Below are 25,081 nucleotides of genomic sequence, written 5' to 3' on the forward strand. Positions count from 1 at the left end.
ACTAAATCAAAACAAATTTTAAAATAAGAGCTTTATCACACGACATCAATTAATCTAATGAACTAAACTTAAAAAAGTACCTAAACTAAACAAAATGAATGAAACTAGATCAAGACAAATTAAGAAAAAAAGAACTTTACCGCATGGAATCAATTAATCTAAAATTATAAAAAACTTATAAACTAACTAAAATGAATTAAACTAAATCAAAACAAATTTTAGAAAAGGAACCTTATCACATGGAATTGATTCATCTAATGAACTAAAATTATTAAAGCATCTTAAGTAACTAAAACAAATCAAACTAGATCAAAACAATTTTTTTAAAAAAGAACCTTATCACATGGAATCAATTAATATGAAATTATAAAAACATCTAAACTAACTAAAATGAATTAAACTAAATAATTTTTTTTTTTTAAAAAAGAAATGTTATCACATGGAATCAATTAATCTAATTAACTAAAATTATAAAAAAAATTCTAAACTAACTAAGATGAATTAAAACTAAATCAAGATAGGATTAAAAAAATGAACTTTATCACATAGAAGCAATTAATCTAATGAACTAAAATTATAAAAACATTTAAACTAAACAAGATGAATCAAAACCAAGTAAATAAAATTTGAACTTACTAAAATAATACAATGAATTAAACTTTCAAATCTATGACTGTTCAAACTAACATAATGAAGAATAAAAAATACACTAAATAAAGCTCTAACCTTTCAAGCTAAAACAAAGAATCAATATTAATTCAAAACAAAGATTATGACTTCTAAATCTAAACCAATGAATCTAAATTAAATTAAAGAAAGTTCCAATTAATCTTAAAACAATCCAAGATTAATTCAAGATCATATTAGTATGGAATTCAACAAGAAATTATTTATTTAAATATGAAGGCTCAAAATCCAGACAACTTTAAAAGAATAGAATTAAAAAGATCTATCCAAGAAGATTGATAGTAAGAAGACTCAAGAGGAAGATTGTAAATTATAGCAAATAAGAGTTTCTCATCAATGGTAAGAAGTAGAACCCCTTGCCATATTAATTTCCTCGAGCAAAAGATGTCCATATGGGAGAGTACTACAGTGACCACCACTTATGACTATGATCAACTTGGCATATCAACTGCATACTTGATCTGCATACCAATTACATGATTGATTGACTACTAACTTGACATAAAAACACAAACTTAGTGGAAAGAAACAAGTATAAAAACAAATTGATTAACTTGCCTGGTAACCATTTTGGATCCTACATTATGAAAATGTAGAAAAGTTAATGTATGATGTTTTATGATAACAGTGTCATGCCTGGAGCCCATTTAGGAACTAATAACATTTTTTCTATGTCAACTTGTACGATGAACTCTACAAATAGTTGAATGAAAAACAAAAAAAAAGTAAAGACAAGATAGCTTTATCCAATAAAAAAATTTGTCTCGTATACCACTAATATTTTTATCAGTGTGAAGAATTTGAAGAATTTTTTTAGTTCCTATAAGTATTTTATAATTTGAAAATTAGTAATTTTTATGCTAATTTATGAATGAAATCAGACATATATAATTAAAAGATAAGAGTTTGTTTGATATTGATTCTAGGAGGGTAGAAATGTTTTTTAATGTTTGAAACTATTTCCCTTATAAAAAAAAATAAACATTTGAAATTTTAAAAATCATGTTTTGAAAATCTAAGATATTTTTGAATCAACACTTGGTTGGTATTTATTTCGAAAAAAGATTTTTTATTTTTATTTTTATGAATATATTGTTGGAAACCACTATAAAAACCATTTTTTATTTATATTAAAATATGAATTGATTATCTATAAAACGCATTCATGATAGAAGTGTTATTAATAAAAGCAATAACAACAAAAAGACACTTTTATTGAGAATTAATCATTTTCAAAGGACTAATCAACATCTGGGGCATAAATGACTTGAGATTGTGCAAATCTTAAATAATCTTTTAAATGTGAATTAATTCCTTAGTTGTGTTTTTCAATTTATGATTTACCTCTTGTCATATGGTGAACCAAGAACACTAAGGTGGTTCATGATAATATAATTATAATTTTGATTTGGATGTTCAGTACTTAAGTGTAAGAATGGCCATTATTTTTCATTTTTTATTTTCTATTTGGTTACCATCAATTATGATTTCTTGATAAACAAAATTAAAATTTGTTACTATCTGGATCACAAGAAAAACATGGAATGGATAAAAGAAAATTTAATTTACCTAAACTTGTGAATATTGTTTTTTAAACTAATGTGAATCTATATGAAAATAAATTGATTTATCAGACACTTATTTCATGCTCTCTCTCTCTCTAAATTGATTTATTAGACACTTATTTCATGCTCTCTCTCTCTCTCTCTATATATATATATATATATTGTATCATCGACTAACTAATTTCTATTAATATATTTTTGAATAAAGATAACTAATACGTATAATGTTTATTTTACCCAACGTAGCTCCTTTGAAACAATATTGTTATATTTAGTATTAATAAAAAGAGTAAGAAAAGATAGATCTTGCTTCTCATAAATTTACTAACATCCAAATTACAAAATTTTGCATTAAACCAATGAAGGTTATGAATTTTAAAACTATTCAAACATTAACTTTTTGTTTGGTTCCTTGAAACTATAAGGAAAAGAAACTATCCCAACAACTTTTTCATGGACAACCAAACAATAATTTATCTCGTATATTTTTCTTTTCTTGTATATTTCCTCTTTATTTTCACTCCAAAATTTCAAACAACTATCTATTGCCTTAAAATAAAGAAAGATTTATAGATTGGAATTCATTCTAAAGTAAGCATCATTTGAAAAGATGAAAGCAAGGGAGAAATCCCAAGGAGACTTTTACAGCAGCATCTAGATTCATGACCTTTAATTCATATCATTTCCAGTAGAAACAAGTTTCCACTCCTACAAGATCGAAGTGGAAGTCAAGTATTTATTTACCATATATGATAATAGCTCACAACCCTTCTTTTTCACTTGGCGTCTTCTAAACTTGTGGAGGAACTGTGAAACCTGGAAATATCTATCTTCTTATCTATCTATCTATCTATCTATCTATCTATCTATCTATATATATATATATATATATATATTATGTTTTGTCAAAAACTATCGAGAAATTTGTTTGTTCTTACTTCCACATTTGGTGCCTGGCATAAGAGGTTTGCGGCAGAACTTCAAGACATAGATCACCTTATCCATTCTGATTAGGTTTTCCATGGCCGGAGTTATGTGCTGGCAAATGCAGGGACTTCAGGGCCTGATAGTCACATTGGCTGGCGACCATGGTGCTACTGGAGAATAAGATCCCGACAACAAGAAAAGGCAAAGTGATGAAACCAATGTGTGTGTGTGTGTTTTCTCTCAAATGGTATGCTTTTGGTGTGAACTGCATGGAGATTATATAGGGTTTTAGGGGACACTTTGCATGGTGCCTTTGCTTTTTATGTGCATGTGCCATGAATGGAATGAGGACACTTTAATTTGGTACCCGGCCCTCTGAAAAAGGCCAAGTCACATGTTCTGCCAAAAATGGAAAAAGTCGTGAAGATTTACAAGAATTTTGTGGGCATGTTATTAGAGTTTTGAAGGAACAAAAAGTATGTTTGGATTGTAAGAAAGAAAGTTTTATTACCAACAGGACTGAGATATGACATCCTTGGTCTAATCCAAACAGATCTCATTTGATTTTGAGAAACTCATACAAGATCAAAGCAAGAGAGCCAAAGGATTCTTTACTAACATGTAGATTTATGAGCTTTCAGAACGTTCCCGCTAGATCAAGTCTCTAGCGAGAAAGATGAAAGAGGAAACTACACAAATTTATTTGCTAGTATAACTCTGCATTTTCCCTTGTCTTCTTCTCAAACTGCTGGTGGCACGGTGTAATCTGAAAGTTGCATACAACAAGAGACATTAAGCAAACGAGTCTCGAAAAATTGTCCATTAATTTCACTTGCATTACTTAAAAGAGTAAGTAGTGGATCCATTGATCCAAACAAGACTCTATGGGCCTCACCATAAAATTTGGTTTTAGTACTTCTACTTCAAATTTTTCTTGCCAAATTGGTAATGAAAATCAAAACAGGTCTTCATTTTGAACCCCACAGAAAAAGGGAAAACTTTAGTAAGATTCCTTCCAAACAAATTTTTGAAAATTTATTTTCTTTCCTAAAAAACAGAATTTTCTTTTAAGATAAAAACTATACTATTTGTAATACTGAGTTTGGTAGAAAATGAATGTCTTTACTGCAGGAGATTTTGTATTTGTATATACTTACTTCCACATTTGGTTCCAGGCTCAAGAGGTTTGCCGCAGGCTCGCACGACAAAAGCTACTTTCTCCAGGCTGACAATGTCGCCAACGCCTGGAGGCAGGTGCTGGCAGACGCATGGAATGTCCACTGTGTTGATAGCGTTGCAGCATCCCTCAGAGGGTGGAGTTTTCGGACCGGGCTTTTGAACATATTGCAAGCATTGTTCTACCAGACTCCCAAAGTCTCCTTTGCAAACTTGGTCGGAATCAACATTGTTAAGGGAAAATAAGATTCCGGCCCCTATGAAGAAAGCCAGAGTCATGAAACTCATTTTGAAAACTGCCATTCTCTCAGTGGTTTTTTCTATGAACCGGTGGTTTTGGTATGGGTTGGATGACTGTTTATATAGAGATTTTGGAGGACAGTTAGCATTCCCACAGGCCGTGTTTGGTACATGGGAATAAGGAAAAAGAAAGATATTTTGTTTCCATTGTTATTCTCCTAGTATAGAAATGAATTTAGTAATTCCAATTATGCACATAGGAGTGTAATGTTATAGTAGCAAAAATAGGAATAAAAAATGAAACAAAGAAATAGATAAATGTTAAATGTTAATAATATTCGTACATATGATTTAAAATAATTTTTATTTTAAAAAATCTCACATTAATTGTATTTATTTGGAAATAACTGTTTATTTTCATTTAAAAAAATCATTGAGATAATTTTTTTTCTGTGCTAAATAATAAAAACCTATTTGGGCATGTGATTTAAAAACAAAGTAAAATAGATAAATATTATTATGATTTTTTTATTAGAGAAAATGAATTTCAAATCAAGTGAGACTTTGTATTGAATTTATTAATAAATGTAATAATTTTAAAAATTAATTTAAAACTCAAAAATATATGTATAATGAATATAAAAAATAATAGACATAATTACTATTTTAAATTCTTTAATAAATCTTGTAATTTTTAAGAATAATTTGAAATTAAAAAAATTGATTAATTAATTATAGATTAACTAAAATAATCTAGAATGTCATCTTCATAGTTCATCAATAATTAATTCTATGCATATAATGAAAATTTTGGCTCATTATATCTTAAAAAAATTAAATTTTAGTTGTTTTTACATTCATTTAAAATGGAATAATTTCATAAATGATTAATTTTGAATAATTATTATTTATTTTTTAAAAAATAAATTAATTATGCTATTATAAGATGTTAATATCCATATTTTTATAATATTTATAAAATCATTTAAATAGTATTAGAAATTATTAATTTTGAGTTATTATTATTCATTTTTTAACAAAATAAATCAATTAATTTTAATATCTATATTTTTATAATATTTATAAAAAAAATTACAACATATGATTTATTATATTATTAATATTCATATTTTATTAAAAATATTTATTTTAAATTTATTTGTAAATTAACATTTGTTTTTATTTTTAATAAGATAAAAATTAAATATAGTTTACATTATATAAATTGAATTTACAATTTGTGTTTTTTACAAAATCAAAATAAAAAATTATTTTTAAAAAGAACTTATCTGATAAAGCCTTTAATTTTAACTTTTTTGAAAAATATTTTTAAAATAACTTGCACCGGGGAATCAAAAATATTTTTAAAAAACAATTTGTGTGAACTGCATTTTGGTGTGAATTGCAGGCAACAACAAGGGAAGCCAAAGTGATGAAACCAATGTAACTGCCTTTACTCTTCTTCTAAAAGTGTCTTTTTTGGTGTGAGGATTATATGACTTTTCGTCACACTCTGCATTGTACGTTTCCTTTTATGTGCATGTGCCATGAATGGAATGAGGACACTTTAATTTGGTACCTTCTGAAAAGGGCAAGTCACATGCTGTGCCAAAAATGGAGAAAGTCGTGAAGATTTACAAGAATTTTGTGGGCATTTCATTAGAGTTTTGAAGGAACAAAAAGTATGTTTGGATTGTGTCCATAGAAAATTTTATTACCAATAGGACTGAGATGTGATATCCTCATGATCATTTGTTAACAAGTCTTGAGTCTTGGGGGATCATGATCAATCCTTGTATCCAAACACTCATTTGATTTTGAGAAACTCATACAAAATCAAACCAAGAGAGCCAAAGGATTCTTTACTAACATGTAGATTTATGAGCTTTCAGAACATTCCCCCCAGATCAAGTCTCTAGTGACATAAGATGAAAGAGGAAACTACACAAATTTATTTACTAGTGTACTAGCTTATATGTATCTCTGCATTTTCACTTGTTTTCTTCTCAAACTGCTGGTGGCACCGTGTAACCTGCAAGTTACATAGAAAAAAATCAATGTCCAAAAATATGTCCATTTCACATGCATAAAATATGGGATTAGTACTTCTACTTCAAAATTTTCTTGTCAAATTGGTAATGAAAATGTGCTGCAGGATATTTTGTATATACTTACTTCCACATTTGGTTCCGGGCTTAAGGGGTTTGCCGCAGACTCGCAAGACAAAGGCTACTTTCTCCAGGCTGACAGTGCCGCCGACCCCTGGAGGCAGGTGCTGGCAGGCGCATGGAACGTCCACCGTCCTGACAGCATTGCAGCATCCCTTAGAGGGTGGAGTTTTCGGACCGGGCTTTTGAACATATGGCATGCATTGTGCTGCCAGATTCCTGAAGTCTCCTCTGCAACCTTGGCCGGAGACAACATTGATACCCGAAAATAAGATTCCGGCCACAATGAAGAGAGCCAGAGTCATGAAACTGACTTTGAAAACTGCCATTTCTCTCTGTGGTTTTTTCTATGAAGCGGTGGTTTTGGCATGGGTTGGGTGACTGTTTATATAGAGATTTTGGGGGGACAGTTTGCATTCAAAGTTAACGTTTTCTGCACTTGTCATGCATTCCATGAAGCAGTTTTTATTACGCCCCTTGAGGAAAAAGGTGGTGGAAGTTTTGGGCCCATTGAATTTAAGATCTTTTTGGTATCGAAACAAAGAAAAATATCATGGTACTAAATGGATATTATACCAAATATGTAATTTGGTCCATTTAAGTGTATGCTAAAACATGAAATATTGAATAATGATACGAATACATTGAGCTTCAAATACAAAAGAAATGAGATAAGATTAAAAAAAAAAAAAAAAGTGTACATACAAAGCAATAAGACTATTTACAAAATACAAAATAAGGAAATTTTTATTAAACACTTCGACATTTTGAAATTAGTTGGATATTGAAAACTGCCTTTTCAACACTCCCGAATAACCCAAGGCATGTCTCGAAAATTAATAAGAATCTGACAAAATCTAAATTCTAAGAATTTAGTAGCATTTTTTTTAATCTTCAAAACATTGTGTACAATTTGAGGGCAAAATCTTTGATGATGGGATTTTCAAGATGGTAGTTTTTCTCTTTGTGGTTGCTTGAAGTTTTAATGCAAACAATATTAGTTTAATTAAGAGTACAAAGATATCCATACAAATATATACGAGGTTTTGACGTAATTCAGGAAGCCATATTTATATCCACGAGTGAGAGAGAATCATTCCACTATATCATAGAAAATACTAGAGAGTATAAAAACTATATAGAACTATTAGGTTTCTAAAACATATCATGTTTCTCCATTTCTTGTATCTATAACCCCTTACCCTACCAGGTGTCTTCCATTTTTTCTCACATAAAAAATTAAGGAACAAAATTTATACCATTGCTTGCTTACTTGATTGTTTTCCTCAACATGCTATCAGAGCCAATTGAAAGCAGTCAAATCCCGTCAAAAATGGCCGGCCAAGATGACTCCGGCCAATCTTGCTATCCAATCTTTTCACCAGTGCACCAGCCTCGTATTAATCAAGTTAAACATTTCTAACTTTTCTTCTTTGGCGTTCACGAGTTTTACCTTTGATTAGAAGTCTTCGAAATAGCATACCACCTCACAGATGCTAAGAAGCTTGAAGAAGAAAAATATGGTGAAAATGGAGAAAAGCTTTGGAATCCTCAACATGTTGCCTGGATCAACGATGATGGGCTACTCTCTTCTTGGCTACTTGGAATAGTGATTGAAGAAGTAATCGGGATGATTGTTGGAGTGGATACAGCTCATCAAGTGTGGTTTTCACTTGAAGAACATTTGTTGCCTAACACCAAAGAGAAGGAAATACACCTAAAAGACAATCTATCGTCTTTGAACAAAGGATCCTTGTCCATTGAAGAATATGTTAGGAGATTTAAGTCAGTCTGTGACAATTTGGCAGCCATAAATAAACCAATGGCAGATGTTGACAAAGTTTTTCAATTAGCTGGAAGTCTTGGACTTAAATACCAAGACTTTCGCCTAGCAATGCTAGCTTACAAAACCTCCTTACTCTACTTCTAATCAATTTGTTTTTTCCTTGCAAAGCCATGAACAATGGTTCCCGTTTCAACAGGAGGAAGAAAAACAATTTGTAAATCGGGCACAAGCTTTTGTTGTATAAAGAGGACGTAGAAGAAATCGCGGAGGAATACAACAATTTAGAGGCAGAGGAATCTTCAACTTCACAGGAAGGCATACCAATCAAAGTGGAAATTCAACCTAGAAGCCAAGTAAGAACCACTGGGGGTATAACAATCATCAGTCGAGCAACAATAGCAGTCATTGGAGCAATACGAACACAAACCCTCAATAGCATAACAAGAAAAATTCTGAAGGTTTATTCATTGCCAATTCTATGGAAAGGCTAACCATTTTACCATAAATTGCTGGAATAAGAACAATTATGCTTTCCAAGAAGAAGATGCTCCACAAGCCTTAGCAACACTAAACATCAATGAGACTAATGATCAAAATTTCTATGTTGATTCTGGAGCAACCACACATGATAAATGACACGGGTAAGCTTCACAATGCAAAAACATATAGTGGATTAGATGTTATATATGTTGGAGATGGAAACAAATTATCAATATCACATACTTTATCTACCCATGGAACACTGAAATTGAAAGATGTAGTGGTGGTTCCAAAACTGAAAAAGAATTAATTGTCTGTAATCTACTTACATCTGATAATCATTGTGTCTTTGAATTCACATAATCTGGTTTTGTGATTAAGGACCAACAACAAAGAATAGTTGTAAAGGGGCATAGGAAAGGACACCTATATGCACTTCAAGAAGTAGATCATGAAGTCTTTAGTGCAATCAAATCCAGCTTGGCACTAGAGGATGGGGCACCCTTATTCCAAACTTTTGAAAATACTCATTACAAAGAATGTCATTGGAACCTCTAGCTAGGTAAGCAAACCCTCCATTTGTACTAGTTGTTAAATGGGGAAACTCTGTAAACTTCCTTTTATTAATTCAAATAACATTTCCATGTGTATTCATTGGTTATAGTTCTTTGCACAAAGAGTATAAGTGCTTGCAGCTGGAAACAAATAGAGTTTACATATTAAGATATTTAGTCTTTGATGAAAAGGAGTTTCCTTTCCCTACCAATCTACCTTCTAATACCACTTCCAATTGCAGGAATCACTCACTTTGACAACATTTCTAATGAAAAAGGATGGTTTTAGAAGAAGCATTTTGAGACGCAACCACAGAAAAATTCAACAAACACTGTAGCAGTTCCTAGTGCCTCACAGCCAACTTATTCTGATTGCTGTTAAGAATCAATACCAACTAAGGGCAACACTCCACAACCATATTCAAATCATGAACGCAAAAATTTCTCACCTGCCAATGTTGAAGTTCATGATCCACAAGGCTTAGAAGGAAGACTATTTGTTGATCTTCAGTTATCAAATTTTGCAGTAGGAAGCTCATCCCAACAGGTTGAAACACCATTTGGCAACAAAATCTTCACACTCCTTGCACCTTGATGAAACAAACGTTCAACCCATGATCACAAGAAGAAGAAGGTTACATTAGAATCCTTCCTTAGCTTCAAAGTTGACTCTCAACACATCCATAATTTCGGAACCAAAAACCTTGAAGACGACTCTAAAGTCTCCAAAATGGTATGCTGTAATGCAAGAAGAGGTTTTGGCTTTACATCAAAACAACACATGGAGTTTATGTAGGAAGAGTGTAAATAATTTTTATTTTTATTTTTGGGAAGAGTCCTATTGGGAATTATTTTTATTTTATTTTATTCTATTAGTATTATATTTTTGGAAAGAGTCCTATTGGGATTGTGCTAGTGGAGTCTAATTCCTTTTATAAGTAAAATACTCTTCCACTTTGAGTCTTGTTCTGATTACAAGTAGATTCCCGTTGGGACTGTGTTAGTGGCTTATAAAAGCAGGTTACCCCTCACTCTTTATAAAAAAATTCCAATTCTTTAGAGAATTTTTCAGAGAGTTTTTCAAGGAGTATTTTCATACATCTATCTGGAGGAATTTTTTCAAAAGTTGAGTTGTACACATCTCGCTTACAGAGTGCATCCAAGGTGAGATATGGTTGTTCAATCCCGGAGGTAGACCACTAGTACCCTAGTGCACCGAGTTCATCTTTGAGAAGGATGGATTTATTTCAAGGACAGTGTTTGTCACGCCTTAGCCGATAAGTTTTTCTTCTTATTAATTATGTACTTTGTTTGTATCTTTTGGGCTAGTAATTTGTTTCCATACCCTTAAACCCCAACAATCTTGAAATATATCCAAATGGAAGCTTCCCTAGTTCACACCCGTCCTGACACCTTTAAAATTGATCACTCCAATGGGACATTCTTTAAGAGATGGCAAGAAAGAGTTTTCCCTGAAATTGATGTAGTGAACTTGGGACACATTTGACTGACCCAAAACTAGAAGATGGTTCTCATCTGTTACCAACCTGGGAAACTGGAAATAAACAAATTAGGCATGTTATTCTGAGTACCCTTTTTAATAAACTTTTTGATATTTATTGTCAATTTAAAGTTGCAAAAGAAATTTGGGATGCAATGAATAAAAAAAATATTTTAGAAGATGCAGGAACTCAGAAATATGCCATAGGGAATTTTAGAAATTTCCAAATGATCAAGGATAGAGATGTATCATCTCAAATCCATGACTACCACTTGTTGATTAATGACTTAGCTATTGAAGACATTAAATTACCCGAACCTTTTGTGGTTGGTTATTTAGTAGAGACTATTCTAGAGTCTTGGAAAGACTATAAAAATAACATGAAACATAAAATGAAATAGATGTCCCTAGAGGATGTCATAATCCATATTAGGATTGAGGAACAAAACCGAAATAAGGACAATATTGAGAAAACTAAGGAATTGTCTTCTAAGGCTAATGTAGTAGAAGAAAAATCTAAACCCAAAAACAATAGGTCTAGGAAACAAAACTCTAGGACCAAGCCTAATGCATCAAACAAGGTCCAGAACTCAACTATTAAAAACGGGGTAATTGCTTTGTTTGTGGCAAGTTTGGACACCATGTAGCTCAATGTTGCCATAGGAAGAGAACTGAGAAGTCCAATTCAAAGGCAAATCTGGCAGAGGCAGAGGTGATCACAATAGTAATCTCCTCTAAGATGAGCATGCTCACCAATATGAAGGACTAAGTGGTAGACTCTAGGACTACCAGGCACATATGTGGGAATAAAAGTACATTTACTTCCTATACCATTGTAAAGGAAGGAGATGAACAAGTGTTCATGGGTGATTCTAGATCTACTCCAGTGATTGGCAAAAGGAAAGTTCTCCTCAAGCTAACCTCTGGAAAAGTGCTTGCCCTCTATGATGTTCTTCATGTGCTAGATATCCTTTGGAACTTGGTGTCGGTATCCTTGCTTGAAAAACCAGGAGTGAGGATCTTGTTTGACTTTAATAAAAAGTTTCAACCAAGAATGATGCATTTGTAGGAAAGGGCTATTGTAATAAGGGTTTATTTATGTTGAATGTTTTTGATATTATCAATAATAATGCATCTTCTTCTTCTGCTTACATAGTTGTTTCTTGTGATATTTGGCATAGTAGACTAGGACATGTGAACTTTTCATATATGAAGAAAATGGTTGAATTGAGTTTAATCCTTAAACTGTCCTTAGAGAACCATAGAAAATGTGAATCTTGTGTAGAATCTAAAACCACAAAGAAATCTTGCAAATCAGTTGAAAGAGAATCAGATATACTAAGTTTAATACACAGTGACTTAGGAGACCTAAAAAATATAATGACTAGAGGTGGTAAACGATTCTACATAACTTTCATAGATGACTACTCAAGGTATACAAGGGTATATCTTTTGAGAAATAAAGATGAAACAAGATATGCTTTCATCAAGTACAAAAATGAAGTGGAAAATCAACGAAGAAAATTAAAAGGCTTAGAACTGATAAATGAGGAGAGTATGAGTCCAACCCCTTTAATTCTTTTTTAGAAGATCATGGGATCATTCATGAAACTACTCATCCTTATTCCCTTGAGTCTAATGGAGTAGCAGAAAGGAAAAATAGGACCTTAAAAGAAATGATGAATGTAATGTTGGTAAGTTCAAGAGCACTCTTGAACTTGTGAGGGGAAGCTATCCTATCCGTATGTCATATTCAAAATAGAATACCTTATAGAAAACTGGTAAAACTCCTTATGAGTTGTGGAAGGGTTATGCACCTTATATAGCATACCTGAAAGTGTGGGGGTGTTTAGCTAAAGTTCTTCTCCCTGAACCTAAAAAACGAAAAACTAGGTCCTAAAACCTTTGATGCAATGTTCATTGGCTATGCTGAGAATAGTGCGACATATAGGTTTCTTGTTACTAAGTCAGAAAACAGTCTTGTAGATGTCAATACTATAATAGAAACAAAGAATGCAGATTTCTTTGAAAACATCTTTCTTATGAAACTAAATGGTGAACAACAAGTTCAGAAAACAAGTAGAGACAAGTCTATTGAACCTTCTGAATTTGAACTTAGAAAGAGTAAAAGAGATAGGAAAAAGACAAACTTTGGAGATGGTTTCTACACCTTCCTAATAGATGAGGACCTTAGATCCTACAAAGAAACTATAACTTCTCCTCATGCGCCATTCTGGAAGGAGGCCATTAATAGTGAAATAGAATCAATCATGTATAGCCATACATGGGAGTTAGTAGATTTACCTCTTGGTGCAAAGACTATTGGTTGTAAGTGGATCTTTAAAAGAAAGTTAAAGCAAGATGGGTCCATAGAGAAGTATAAAGCTCATTTAGTTGCCAAAGGCTTTAAACAAAGGAATAATGTAGATTACTTTGACACCTTTGCCCTTGTGACTAGAATAGCATCGATCCATTCATAATTTAGTGATACACAAAATGGATGTCAAGACCGCATTCTTGATTGGGGATTTGGAAGAGGAAATTTATATGGAACAACCTGAGAGTTGTGTAGTTCTAGGGAAGGAGAAAAAGGTGTGTGAATTGGTTAAATCACTATATGGGTTAAAACAAGCTCCCAAATAGTGGCACAACAAGTTTGATAATGTATTAGTAACTAATGGATATTCCATTAATGATGCTGATAAGTGTATCTACAACAAGTATGAGGATAACACATGTGTAGTCATTTGCCTTAATGTTGATGACATGCTGATCTTTGGAACTAGCTTAGAGGTTGTGTGTGAGATCAAGAAATTCCTAGGTTCTAAGTTTGATATGAAAGACCTAAGAGAGGTAGAGGTGATTCTAGGAATTAAAATAACTAGAACACCTAATGGGCTTAAACTTTCTTAAGAGCACTATGTTGAAAAGATCCTAAGGAAGTTTGAACACTTTGATTGTAAACCGGTGTCAACTCCTTATGATCCTAGCTCACAACTGAAGAAAAATAGAGAACATAGTGTTGCCTAAATAGAGTATGCTCAGATCATAGAGATCCTAATGTACTTAATGAACTGTACCAGACCTGACATTGCTTATATAGTAGGTAGATTGAGTCGGTACACCCAAAGTCCTAATCAGGACCATTAGACTGCTGTTCGTTGAGTCTTTAAGTATTCGAGAGGCATCATTAACTATGGTTTGTGCTTTAGTGGATTTCCAAGTGTCATTGAAGGATTTAATGATGCAAATTGGATCTCAGATTCAAATGAGATGAAATCCACTAGTGGATATGTTTTCTTCTTTGGTGGAAGTGTAGTTTCTTAGAAGTCTGCCAAGCAAACTTGCATCACTCGGTCTACTATGGAGGCTGAGTTTATTACCTTAGAAAATTCAAGTTTTGAGGTTGAGTGGCTTAGAAACCTCTTAGCAGATATTCCTTTATGGATGAGACTAGCCCTATTTGTGTCTATGCATTGTGATAGCCAAGCTGCAATTGCTAAGGTCCAGAGAAATATTTAATGGGAAGAATAGGCATATACGCCTAAGGCACAATATTGTGCGGCAACTGCTTGAAACAAGGGTTATATCCCTAGAATTTGTGAGGTCAAAGCTGAATTTGGTTGATCCTTTGACCAAACCCTAAATAAGAAACTAGTGGAAGAAACATCGAAGGGGATAGGGCTTATGCCTATTACAGAAGTTAAGAGTGGTGGTAACCCAACCTATTAGAATGGAAATTCCATGAAGTAGGTTCATATGGGTAATAACAAATCATTTGTTGACTTGAGGTGCTCTATCAACTCTAATTGTATGAGAGTCCATCCCTATGGTGTAAATAGAGCGTATTCTGCATTGACTAAGGTTGAGTGTTTACTCTTAATGAATACCATATTCCTTATGGATGATATGTTTAAATGCAGAACATACTTGATGGATTCACCTATATGAGAGTGGAAGTGGGGCCGCTTCTTATGAGAACTTAGACAGGTTCTCTAGAGCTCTCATGAATATCTAGGCAAGGCACATGACCTATTTGTATCAACCCGTATTGTACAGCTCGTAGTGAAGCTGAGAAAACCAATGTGGATAAAAGTCCCTTGAGTTACATCAAGAAACAATAGTTCATATAAATTTATTTTCACCGTGTTTTGTGATTCAATACTTATTTGTCCTAAAATTGGTTCATAGTCTTTGGGCACCAGTACTGATGCATTGGATTCTTTTTTCCTCAAAAAAAAATAAAAAATAAAAAATTACGTTTACACTCTATGGGGAATTGTAAGAAGAGTGTAAATAATTTTTATTTTTATTTTTAGGAAGAGTCCTATTAGGAGTTATTTTTATTTTATTTTATTCTATTAGTCTTATATTTTTGGGAAGAGTCCTATTGAGAATTATTTTTATTTTATTTTATTAGTGTTATATTTTTGGGAAGAGTCGTATTGGGATTGTGCTAGTGGAGTCTCATTCCTTTTATAAGTAGAATCCTCTTTCACTTTGAGTCTTGTTCTGATTACAAGTAGATTCCTGTTGGGACTATGTTAGTAGCCTATAAAAGCAGGTCACCCCTCACTCTCTATATAAGAATATCAAATTTTCAGAGAATTTTTTAGGGAGTATTTTCATACATCTATATGGATGATTTTTTTTCAAAACCCGACCTATACACATCTCGCTTACATAATGCACATAAGGCGAGATTTGACTGTTGAATCCTAGAAGTAGACCACTAGTACCCCAGTGTACTGAGTTCGTCTTCAAAAAGGGTGGATCTATTTCAAAGACAATGTTTGTCACTCCTCCGCCGATAAGTTTTTATTTTTGTTAATTCTGTACTTTGTTTGTGTCTTTTGGGCTAGTTATTTGTTTCCATACCCTTAAACCCTAACAATTTAGTCCCTCATCCTCTTGTTACAAATATTGTTGGCTCAAAATGGGTATTTCATACCAAGTAGAGAGAGAATGGAAGTGTAGATAGGCTCAAGGCTTGACTTGTTGCCAAGGGCTTTGCCAAAATGCCAAGAATGGATTTTTATGAGATTTTCAGCCCTGTGGTAAAACCTACAGCCATTAGACTTACTCTCTCAATTGCAGTCACTTTAAATTGGACAATGAAGCAACTTGACATCAAGAACACATTTCTTCATGGCTTTCTCAAGGAAACAGTTTACATGGAACAACTTCTAGGTTTCATTGATCCAACTTATGCTTCCCATGTTTGCTAGCTCAATAGAACTCTTTATGGGTTGAAATAATCACCATGTGCTTGGTTTGATCGGTTGTCCAAATATTTGTTTCATTTGGGATTTTCATTTAGCAAGGCTAACACATCTCTATTTATTTATAGACACAATGTAAAAATCATATTGCTCTTAGTGTATGTCAATGATGTTATTATGATAGGCAACAACTGTCATCTCATACAAACTTTTATCAACAAGCTCGACACGGAATTTGCATTGAAAGCCCTTGGTTCACTTCACTAGTTTCTTGGAGTTGAAATTGGGTCCTTTGCTGGTGGTATATTTTTATCCCAAAATAAGTACACAAAGGATGTGTTGAATCGTGACAAAATGCTTGACTGCTCCAAAATGGCCACTCCAATCTCTTGTAAGCAAAACCAATTCAGTTCCAATACTATGCTTGTTGATGCTACTGAGTACAGAAGCATAGTTAATTGGAGGATTGTAGTATCTCGCTTTCACCAGACCCAACATCACTCATGTTGTTAACAAGGTCTATTAAAATTTTCAAAGTCCTACCTCTATTAAGCGCATTCTCCACTATTTAAAACGGACCATGGTCTATGGTTTTTGACCACTCGCCCAAAGTATTTTCACTTTGTTTGGTTTTTGCGATGTTAATTGGGCTGGTTGTATTGAAACAAGACGTATCACTTCTGGTTTTTACATATTTTTAGGTGCCAATTGCATTTCTTGGTCCTCTAAAATGCAGCCTACAGTGGCCTGATCTAGTGTTGAGGCTGAATACAGAGCCATGACTACAACAACTGAATTAACATGGATTTTGTACCTACTACACAATATCAACATTCCCCTCAATCGACCTCCTCAGCTCCTATGTGACAATATTAGCGCCCTACACATGTCCACGAATCTTGCGTTCTCGGCATTCACCAAGCATATAGAGCTTGATTACCACTTTGTACGAGAGAATATCACTATTGGAGCTCTCATTATAAAATACATGCCCTCACCCTTGAAAATTGTTGATGTCTTCACCAAATCTCTACCACATTTTCAATTCATCAACTTTCGTTTCAAGATAGGAGTTTATCCCATTCTACTTGCTAGCTTGAGGGGGCCGGGCTTGATTAATTCCGTGAAGGGAGGGCAATAATCAATCAGATGTTTACATGGAAAGTAAACAATCTGCAAATGGCAACGAAGAATATTAGTCACCCATCAAGAACCAAACTGCTGCCACACATCTTACAAGGAAATAAATCACCTACAGTTGGAAGAAACCAATCTGACACTGGAAAGGAAAATTAACTAGCTAGCTACCGATATGACTGATATTGCTCCATTAATTTAGTTGTTTGCTTGTAAAAAGTCTCCACACATTTGTGTATATATACAACTGTATAACCTTCAAGAAAAAAATAAGAAACACAGCTCATATACCATTGCTTGCATACTTGATTTTTTTCTTCAACACAAACTTGATATAAAAGACTCTTGAACTTCATTTATAACCTCTTAGGCCTACTTGAAAATCATTAGTGATCCTATTGTGTGAGTTTTACTCATTCAAATATAATTATTACCATAATTGTATGTACATTGATTGCACTTGTAGGGTCCAACACCTTTCTTTCTTATACCTCATTGATTATAACTAGCTCTTGCTTTGGTTTTAAAACTTTCCATTGTCTTTGTGAGAGAGTAAATCCAAGTCTTGGAAGAATATTTTGTAAGTTGTAAAGGTCTATCATAACCTTAGCATTCCAATGTATAAGAACATGAAGAACATTAGTAAAGGAAGTTTAGACATAGTGAATATATCTCCAAGCTTGGGGAAGGAGTTTGAGGCAGTTATTAAACCATCACTTTTTGTAATCTCTTTTATGCTCTATCTCATTTTTGTTGCTATAAGAAGAAATTTTTTTTAATACATATATATATACATGAAATCTAGTTTAGGATTTCCATTTTGATAGATATAAATAATAATATATGAATTAAATATAAATAGATCATAGAAGAATAACTAAAAGAAAGGAGTTCTAAAATCATATAATCGAATAAAAACTTACGTTTTTAGATAATGAACTATTAATATGTACTTGTTTAATATAGTATCAGAACTATTAATATGTATTTGTCTCTCATCCCATTGGACTCCTATTGAATTTTGAAAAATAGTAGGAAAAAAAAAACAGCTAATAAAATGAAGACTCAAATTGGTTCATTAATCCATTCACCACAAAAAATGAAGGAGGGTAAAATCAAATATAATAAAGCTTAAACTTTTAAAACCTTTCATTGGAAAATGATTTAAACTTACCTTTATTTTTCTTTATTCTTATTTTTATTTCTCTTTTTATTTTTATTTTTTTTACACAAACTTTTCATGAAATAAATAGTCTCGAAGAATGAAAAAAATTCTCATTAGAAACAAATTCATGAAGAAGACTACAAAAAGAATGAGAGAGAAATTCTCATTAGAAACAACTTCATGAAGAAGACTATAAAAAGAGAGAGAGAGAGAGAGAGACAAAAGAAGGGTCCTCGTAATAAGATGCAGATTTATAACATTGAAATTATTCCCACTAAAAACAACTTTGCACTCATACAAGGTCAAGGCGGCAGATACACAAATTTATTTACTATTTCTAGCAGCTTGCAGCTCTGCATCACAACTTCTCCTCTCCTAAGCTGGCAATATGTTTGGTGGAACTGTATAATCTGAAAAAAAAAATAATAAATAAAAATAAAAGAAAAAAGAAAAGAAAGAAAGGTAAAACAAGAGACATATTTAGCAAATAAAGCTAAAAAGCTAGACCCAATATTTCACATTATTTAGAGTAAAAAATATTAGCACAATCATTTTTGTTTATTAAATATATGAAGAGCTTTTAGAAATTCTATTTAACATTTTTCTTCATGTGGTTGGATTCTGGTCCATTAATTTTTCAATAACGACAACCATAATGATCAGACAATTATAGTAAAAATATATATTATGTGGAGTAGCATCTTCATAAAGATTAAAAAACATATCATATTCTACAAAGAGCATAATTACCCCTGAGTTTGAATAATTTCTTAAAAAATGATGATGATGAAAAAATATTAAAAAAGAAAAAAAGAAAAATATGGATTTTCAATATATCCTTTAACTTACTTTTTATAATAAATGAAACGGTTATTTGATTAAAATGATGAAATAATTTCCAAGTTATAAATTTAATCCTTCATTTTTTTTTTACCTAAAAAATATCTATTTTTGATAAAAATACCTTTACTTTTTTCTTCTAAAAATAATGTTCTATTTCAAAACTTACAAATCAATAACCGAAATATTGGAAGACATTTATGTAAAAAAGAAGAAGAAGTTATTTTTCAAGTTCAAACATGAGAAAGATTAGATTTACAAATTTCACATCATTTCATCTCTTTTAATAAATTAATTATATTAAACAATATATACTTTAAGAAACATATCATCTTTTGCAAAGAGCAAAATTACTCATGAGATAGAATAATTTCTTAAAAAATGGTGACGATAAAAATATATAAAAAAATTTAAAATATATCGATTTTCAATATATCATTTAAATTACTGTTATAACAATTAATATATATTTTAAATTCTCATTTATGCTAATGGAAATAAGTAACATTAGATAAAAGAGCTTTTACATACTTAATAGGCTAAAAAGAGAAGTAACTTAAGATAAAAGAGCTTTTATATTCTTACTTCCACATTTGGTCCCGGGTGCAAGAGGTTCTCTGCAGACTTGTAAGACAAAGACCACCTTTTCAATGCTGATCAGCTCGCCGATATCCGGAGGCAGGTGGTGGCAAACGCATAGAATGTCGACACCCTTGATAGCATCACAGCATGCCTGAGATGGAGGAATTTTTGGTCCTTTCTTTTGAAAATATGGGACACATATCTTTAGGTCCTGAATGCTGCCTTGGCATTGGCCGGAGACAATGTCACTACCGGAAAATAACATTGCGGCGACAAGAACCCAAGTCATGTAGCTAACGTTGGTAGCTGGCATTTCTGTTATCTCTAGTTTTTCTCTCAAATGGTATGGAATTTTAGTGTGAGCTGCATGGGGTTTATATAGGGTTTAGGGACACCTTGAGACATTATTAAGTTAGATATCTGGTCAGAGTGATAGGTGAAAACCTTTTTAATAGAGTATGGAGATGGAAAGTTTGCATATTTTGTGTCTTGAAAAAAAAATCTTAACTAAGAGAGTCTATGATCGGATGTGATTATATGGTTGAAGTTCATTAAATCAAATTATTGGTGGTTTATTTATAACTATTAATTTTGAGATGATTTGAAAACCTAAATATATAAGAGTACATTTTATAGTGATTTTAGAAAGTGTTTTTAGTTTAAAAAATGTTTTTAAGCACAAAAAAATAGGTGTTTGGCAAATTTTAGAAAACACTTCTAAAAAAATCTAAAAAATCACTTATAGCGATAAAAAATCACTTATGGTATTTTCTAGATAAATACTTGATAGGTGATTTTCTTAAAAAAAAACTTCAAAATAAAATATTTCCACTGAAAACACTTTGAGTCAAAACACTGACAAACACACTTTAAGAGTATGTTTGGTAGTAATTTTAGGAAGTGTTTATAATTTTTTTAACATTTAAAATTTTATTTTTCAAGCATTAAAAATACTAAAAATATTTTCTAAAATAACTATTAAACGCACTCTAAGTATTAGATGATTTAAAATTTTAATTTAAAAATAGGAGTAAAATTTATTTATAAATTTTTTAATGAAAAGCTTATTATTAACATATAAAACCTGAATATGAGACAATTTAATTTAATATTAACTTATAAATAGAGTGAGAGATGTGTTAGTCCTATTTAGTCCCAATTTGAGAGTTCTTATGGTAAAAAGCATGTTGTGCTTCTTTTTTTTTTTTAGTGCTATGTACTTTTATTAGAAATGTTAGGAAGAATCAATTAATATTTAAACATAAACAAGAATGTCTTTAATTAATAATGCCTTAGAAGTATATTATAAGTGAGTCCAAGCATCCAAGCATTACAAATGTTTAATTTTGAATGCTAATAAAAACAAATTATTTAGATTTTTAGAAATACTTTTTAAAATTATATTAGATGTTTAATTCTTATAAGAAAAACAATTCTAAGCATTAGAAAATGCTTTTAATTTTTTAAATGGAAAATTTAAAAATGAAAATCCCCTCCGAAGAGGCTATAATGCCCATTACCTTACAGGCCTACGCTAGTTTTCTACCCAACCTGTCCTTATCTTATAAAGTTTACAAGGGTAAAAGCCACATACATTGATTTCCACAGTGAACAGTTGTATTTCTCTTCTAATAAAGAAAAAACTTTTTAAAGTTTTTTTCCTTTATTTATATTGAAAATTTTTAAGGGAGAGCTAAGCCAAGGATTCCTTACTATAATGATGTATAAACTTATAGTTTTCAAATGATTCTCAATGTTAATGAACTAATTTCTACTAATACACTGTCTAAGTCCCAGTGACACATTCATTTTTGGAAATTTCTACTTTCCAAAAATGAAAAATTGGAAGCAAATTTCTCTCGAGTGATGAGAAATATTTTTCTTCTCATTTTTAGCTTATAGGTTAATGAGATATCATCCTCAAAATAAAAATTCTATTAAAAAAAATCTTATGCTTGAGAATGCCAAAATCAATTTGTTTTGGATTTTGGACAAAAACAATTTATAAAAACTTGATTCTTTTTATGGGTCAGTCCTAAAATTGAGCACAAAAAGAGCTATTTTAAAAAGGCATTACATAGGGATGTTAAAAACTATCTTTGGGGATAAACATAGAGTGAATATTTTTGTGGTATCTATCCTAATATAATCAGTTTAGAAGAAGTATAAATGATTTTGAGGCAAGTTTGAGGTTTTTTTTTTTTTTTCCTTTAATCATAGGTAGGGTTTAGGATAGGTTTGAGTATTGCTTTGTTTTGTCCTGTGCTACCCTAATTATATATATAAAACAAAAACTTAGTTCTTATAAAAATAATTAATTACAATATTTTAAAATTATATTTATTTTAATATAATCATATTTTTTAAAAATAAAAAATAAGGATAAATAAATATAAAAAGCAAAAACCTTTTGTACTCCTAGTTCCTAAAGACTTCCGAATTGGAGTTTATAGATGTTCAAATGCGCATACAAGTTGAGAAAAAAAAAAAAAAACTAGAATAGGAACATTAGAGTTTGAAAAGCAAGAAGATATATGTTGATAAGGGAAAGTAGTGGAGAAAGAATGCAAAGAAGAAACAATAAAAAGAAAGAAAAAAGTGAATGAAAATCGAAAAAATAAGTTGAAGAATAAGAGATTTGAATTCTAAAATATTTTAGATAATTTTCATTATATTCAATATTTCTTCATACCTTTCAACATAAAACCTAAGATGGAATTTCAATCCCTTTCTTTTTTTTTTCCTCTCACTAGTATTTCCATGATTTAAAAGGAGCTAACTCTCTTATACAATGTCGAATAATAACTATATCATCACTCTTATTTCCTTAACAGTTACATTTAGGTCTTTGAGACCTTTACAAATAGTTTTACCTTACAATTATATTTTATGAAAATAAGGAGATTAGACCAAATCTTAGGAATTTATAGGTAAAACCCCTACACATATTGACTTTGAAGAAGAGTTGAAAGTGTGATTTTGGAATTGAAAAAGGATTATTGAAAAATGGATATAGTAAATAAAAAGGATTAGTGGCCTTGATCTCCTTAAGAAATATTTTTAGTAATTTCAATTATGATTTTTACAAGTTAGAAATTAAAACTTATCTTATAAATTAAGTAATTATTTAAAAATAATACTTTTATGGATTAAATATGATGCTGTTTTTATCATTTTTCTTTACTATTTTCTATAACTTGTTTAGGTTGTGGTGTTTGGTGCACCTCACAAGGGAAAAATTAAAAGAAAAAAATTTAGAAAACATTTTCAAAGAGTCACCATATCTTAAGACTTACGTATGAGATAGATAAATGAAAACTTGTAAATCTTCCTTTATCACCATAAATTAGACAAGATATTACTCAATGTACATTTATATCACAAGAATTTTCTTCTAAAATGCTATTTTTATTGAGTTCTAAGGTCTAACAAGCATTCAAAAGTTTTTCCTACCATAATAATATCTACATTTATAGCTTTGATCATATCATCTGTTACAAAATATTTTTCACTCATTGGGATTAAAGCGAATGGAATTTTCTATCTTTATAATATCATCTAGCTTTATTAAAAACATTTCGAAACTAGAGACAACTTTTCACTCCCACAAGGTCAAGGTGAAAGCTACACAAATTTATTTACTATAGTAGCTCTGCATCAAAAGTTCTTCTCTCTCTTGGATCTCCAAAGCTTCTCAGAGTGGGCAAGCTGAAAATACATACAACAAACACATTAATCAAATTATGTTTATAAATAAACCTATTTCGCATTCTCTAAATTGAGTGTATATATAATGGATCCATGCATCGAAGTACTTTAGAACCCGAGATTGTGTGGATTCAAAATACAAATCCAAATGGCATTGTTGTTTTTTATAACAAATTTTTAATTAAATATATTTAATCAAAACCTCAAAGGAAATGAATAAAATTAACTCTATATGGAAACAGTATGGTTGAAAAAGTCCGTAGAGTGTTTTGTAACAAAGAATTCAATATTAACTTCATTTATATATCTTACATCCACATTTCTGTCCGCTAAGTGGTTTTTTGCAGTATTCCGCGACATAGGCCACCTTCTTCATGCTAATAAGAGGACACACCGCGGGAGGCAAATGCTGGCAGATGCATTGCACGTCCGAGTTCTTGATGGCGTTACAGCATTCTGGAGATGGTGGAATCATGTCACCTTCCTTCTTAACGTAATCCCAGCACACCTGCAGGGCCTGAAAGTCGCATTGACCTTGGCTGGACACAAAGTTGCCACCGGAGATCAAGATTCCAACAATGACAAAGAGAACCCAAGTCAAGAAACCGATCTTGCAAACTGCCATTTCTCTAATGTGTGTTTGTTTTTTCTATCAAATGGTGTGGTTTTTTTTGTGAGCTGCATGGGGATTTATATAGGGTTTTTGGGACTGTATGCATTGTATGTTAGGAAGGATTGAAGTCAGTTTCTGTGTCCAACTAAAGAAAATTATGAAGATAAATATTTGGTCAGCAGGGTAGGTGAAACCCTTTAAATAGTTCTCTAGATAAATAGCATTTTAGATTGTGTGAAGGGAAAAAATTATACCATCTATAAAGATGAGATGAACATATGAAAATCTCCTATTTCGGAGATAGCATTTTGATGTCTTATTAAGTTAGATAGTCACCTAATTAATATGGGGACGCATCATATATTATCAATCTTGTTTTGTCCAAACAGATGTCTAAATTTTAGCTAATGTAATCTCACACTCAATCTAAAATTATGAACAATTCCCTCTTTGTAAAAACTCTCCTAAATATGCTTCCATATGCAAAAGCTAGGAATATTTGCTCTCTTTGAACTCTCTAAACTTGGAATTAAAGAGAAATAATGTACTATGCAATTATTTGAAGTGGAGGAGTCTAGGACTTTTCAAGTTTCTAACATCTTAAAATTTTGTGAACAAGTCCATGAGGAACAAAAATGTTGAATAGAATAACATGCATGTTAGAACATTTTTTTATGGAATTAAAATTTACCTCTTTGTGGGGCTTCAATATAGCATATATTTAGGAAAA

The 25,081-nt window shown here is 31.5% G+C and overlaps 4 protein-coding genes across 4 annotated transcripts; all 4 read right to left on the reverse strand.

The window, feature by feature from the left end:
• Positions 1-3,788: 3,788 nt before the first annotated feature.
• LOC117927581 lies at positions 3,789-4,649 on the reverse strand. Its single transcript, XM_034847175.1, has 2 exons — positions 4,337-4,649; positions 3,789-3,945 (listed from the first exon to the last, which is right to left on the reverse strand). The coding sequence occupies exons 1-2, from the start codon at positions 4,641-4,643 to the stop codon at positions 3,920-3,922; spliced, it is 333 nt and encodes a 110-aa protein (XP_034703066.1). The 5' UTR covers positions 4,644-4,649; the 3' UTR covers positions 3,789-3,919.
• A 1,952-nt stretch (positions 4,650-6,601) lies between these two features.
• Positions 6,602-7,092, reverse strand: LOC117927929. Its single transcript, XM_034847659.1, has 2 exons — positions 6,771-7,092; positions 6,602-6,627 (listed from the first exon to the last, which is right to left on the reverse strand). Exons 1-2 carry the CDS (start codon positions 7,090-7,092, stop codon positions 6,602-6,604), a joined length of 348 nt encoding a protein of 115 aa, XP_034703550.1.
• A 12,912-nt stretch (positions 7,093-20,004) lies between these two features.
• On the reverse strand, positions 20,005-20,343 carry LOC117927931 (protein MEN-8-like). The gene has a single exon (XM_034847661.1). It carries the CDS (start codon positions 20,341-20,343, stop codon positions 20,005-20,007), a length of 339 nt encoding a protein of 112 aa, XP_034703552.1.
• Positions 20,344-23,724: 3,381 nt separating this feature from the next.
• LOC117927932 lies at positions 23,725-24,363 on the reverse strand. The gene is made up of 2 exons (XM_034847663.1): positions 24,051-24,363; positions 23,725-23,738 (listed from the first exon to the last, which is right to left on the reverse strand). The coding sequence occupies exons 1-2, from the start codon at positions 24,361-24,363 to the stop codon at positions 23,725-23,727; spliced, it is 327 nt and encodes a 108-aa protein (XP_034703554.1).
• Between the last annotated feature and the right edge of the window lie 718 nt (positions 24,364-25,081).

This window comes from Vitis riparia, chromosome 13 (assembly GCF_004353265.1).
Source record: "Vitis riparia cultivar Riparia Gloire de Montpellier isolate 1030 chromosome 13, EGFV_Vit.rip_1.0, whole genome shotgun sequence".
In the NCBI taxonomy this organism is placed as follows: domain Eukaryota; kingdom Viridiplantae; phylum Streptophyta; class Magnoliopsida; order Vitales; family Vitaceae; genus Vitis; species Vitis riparia.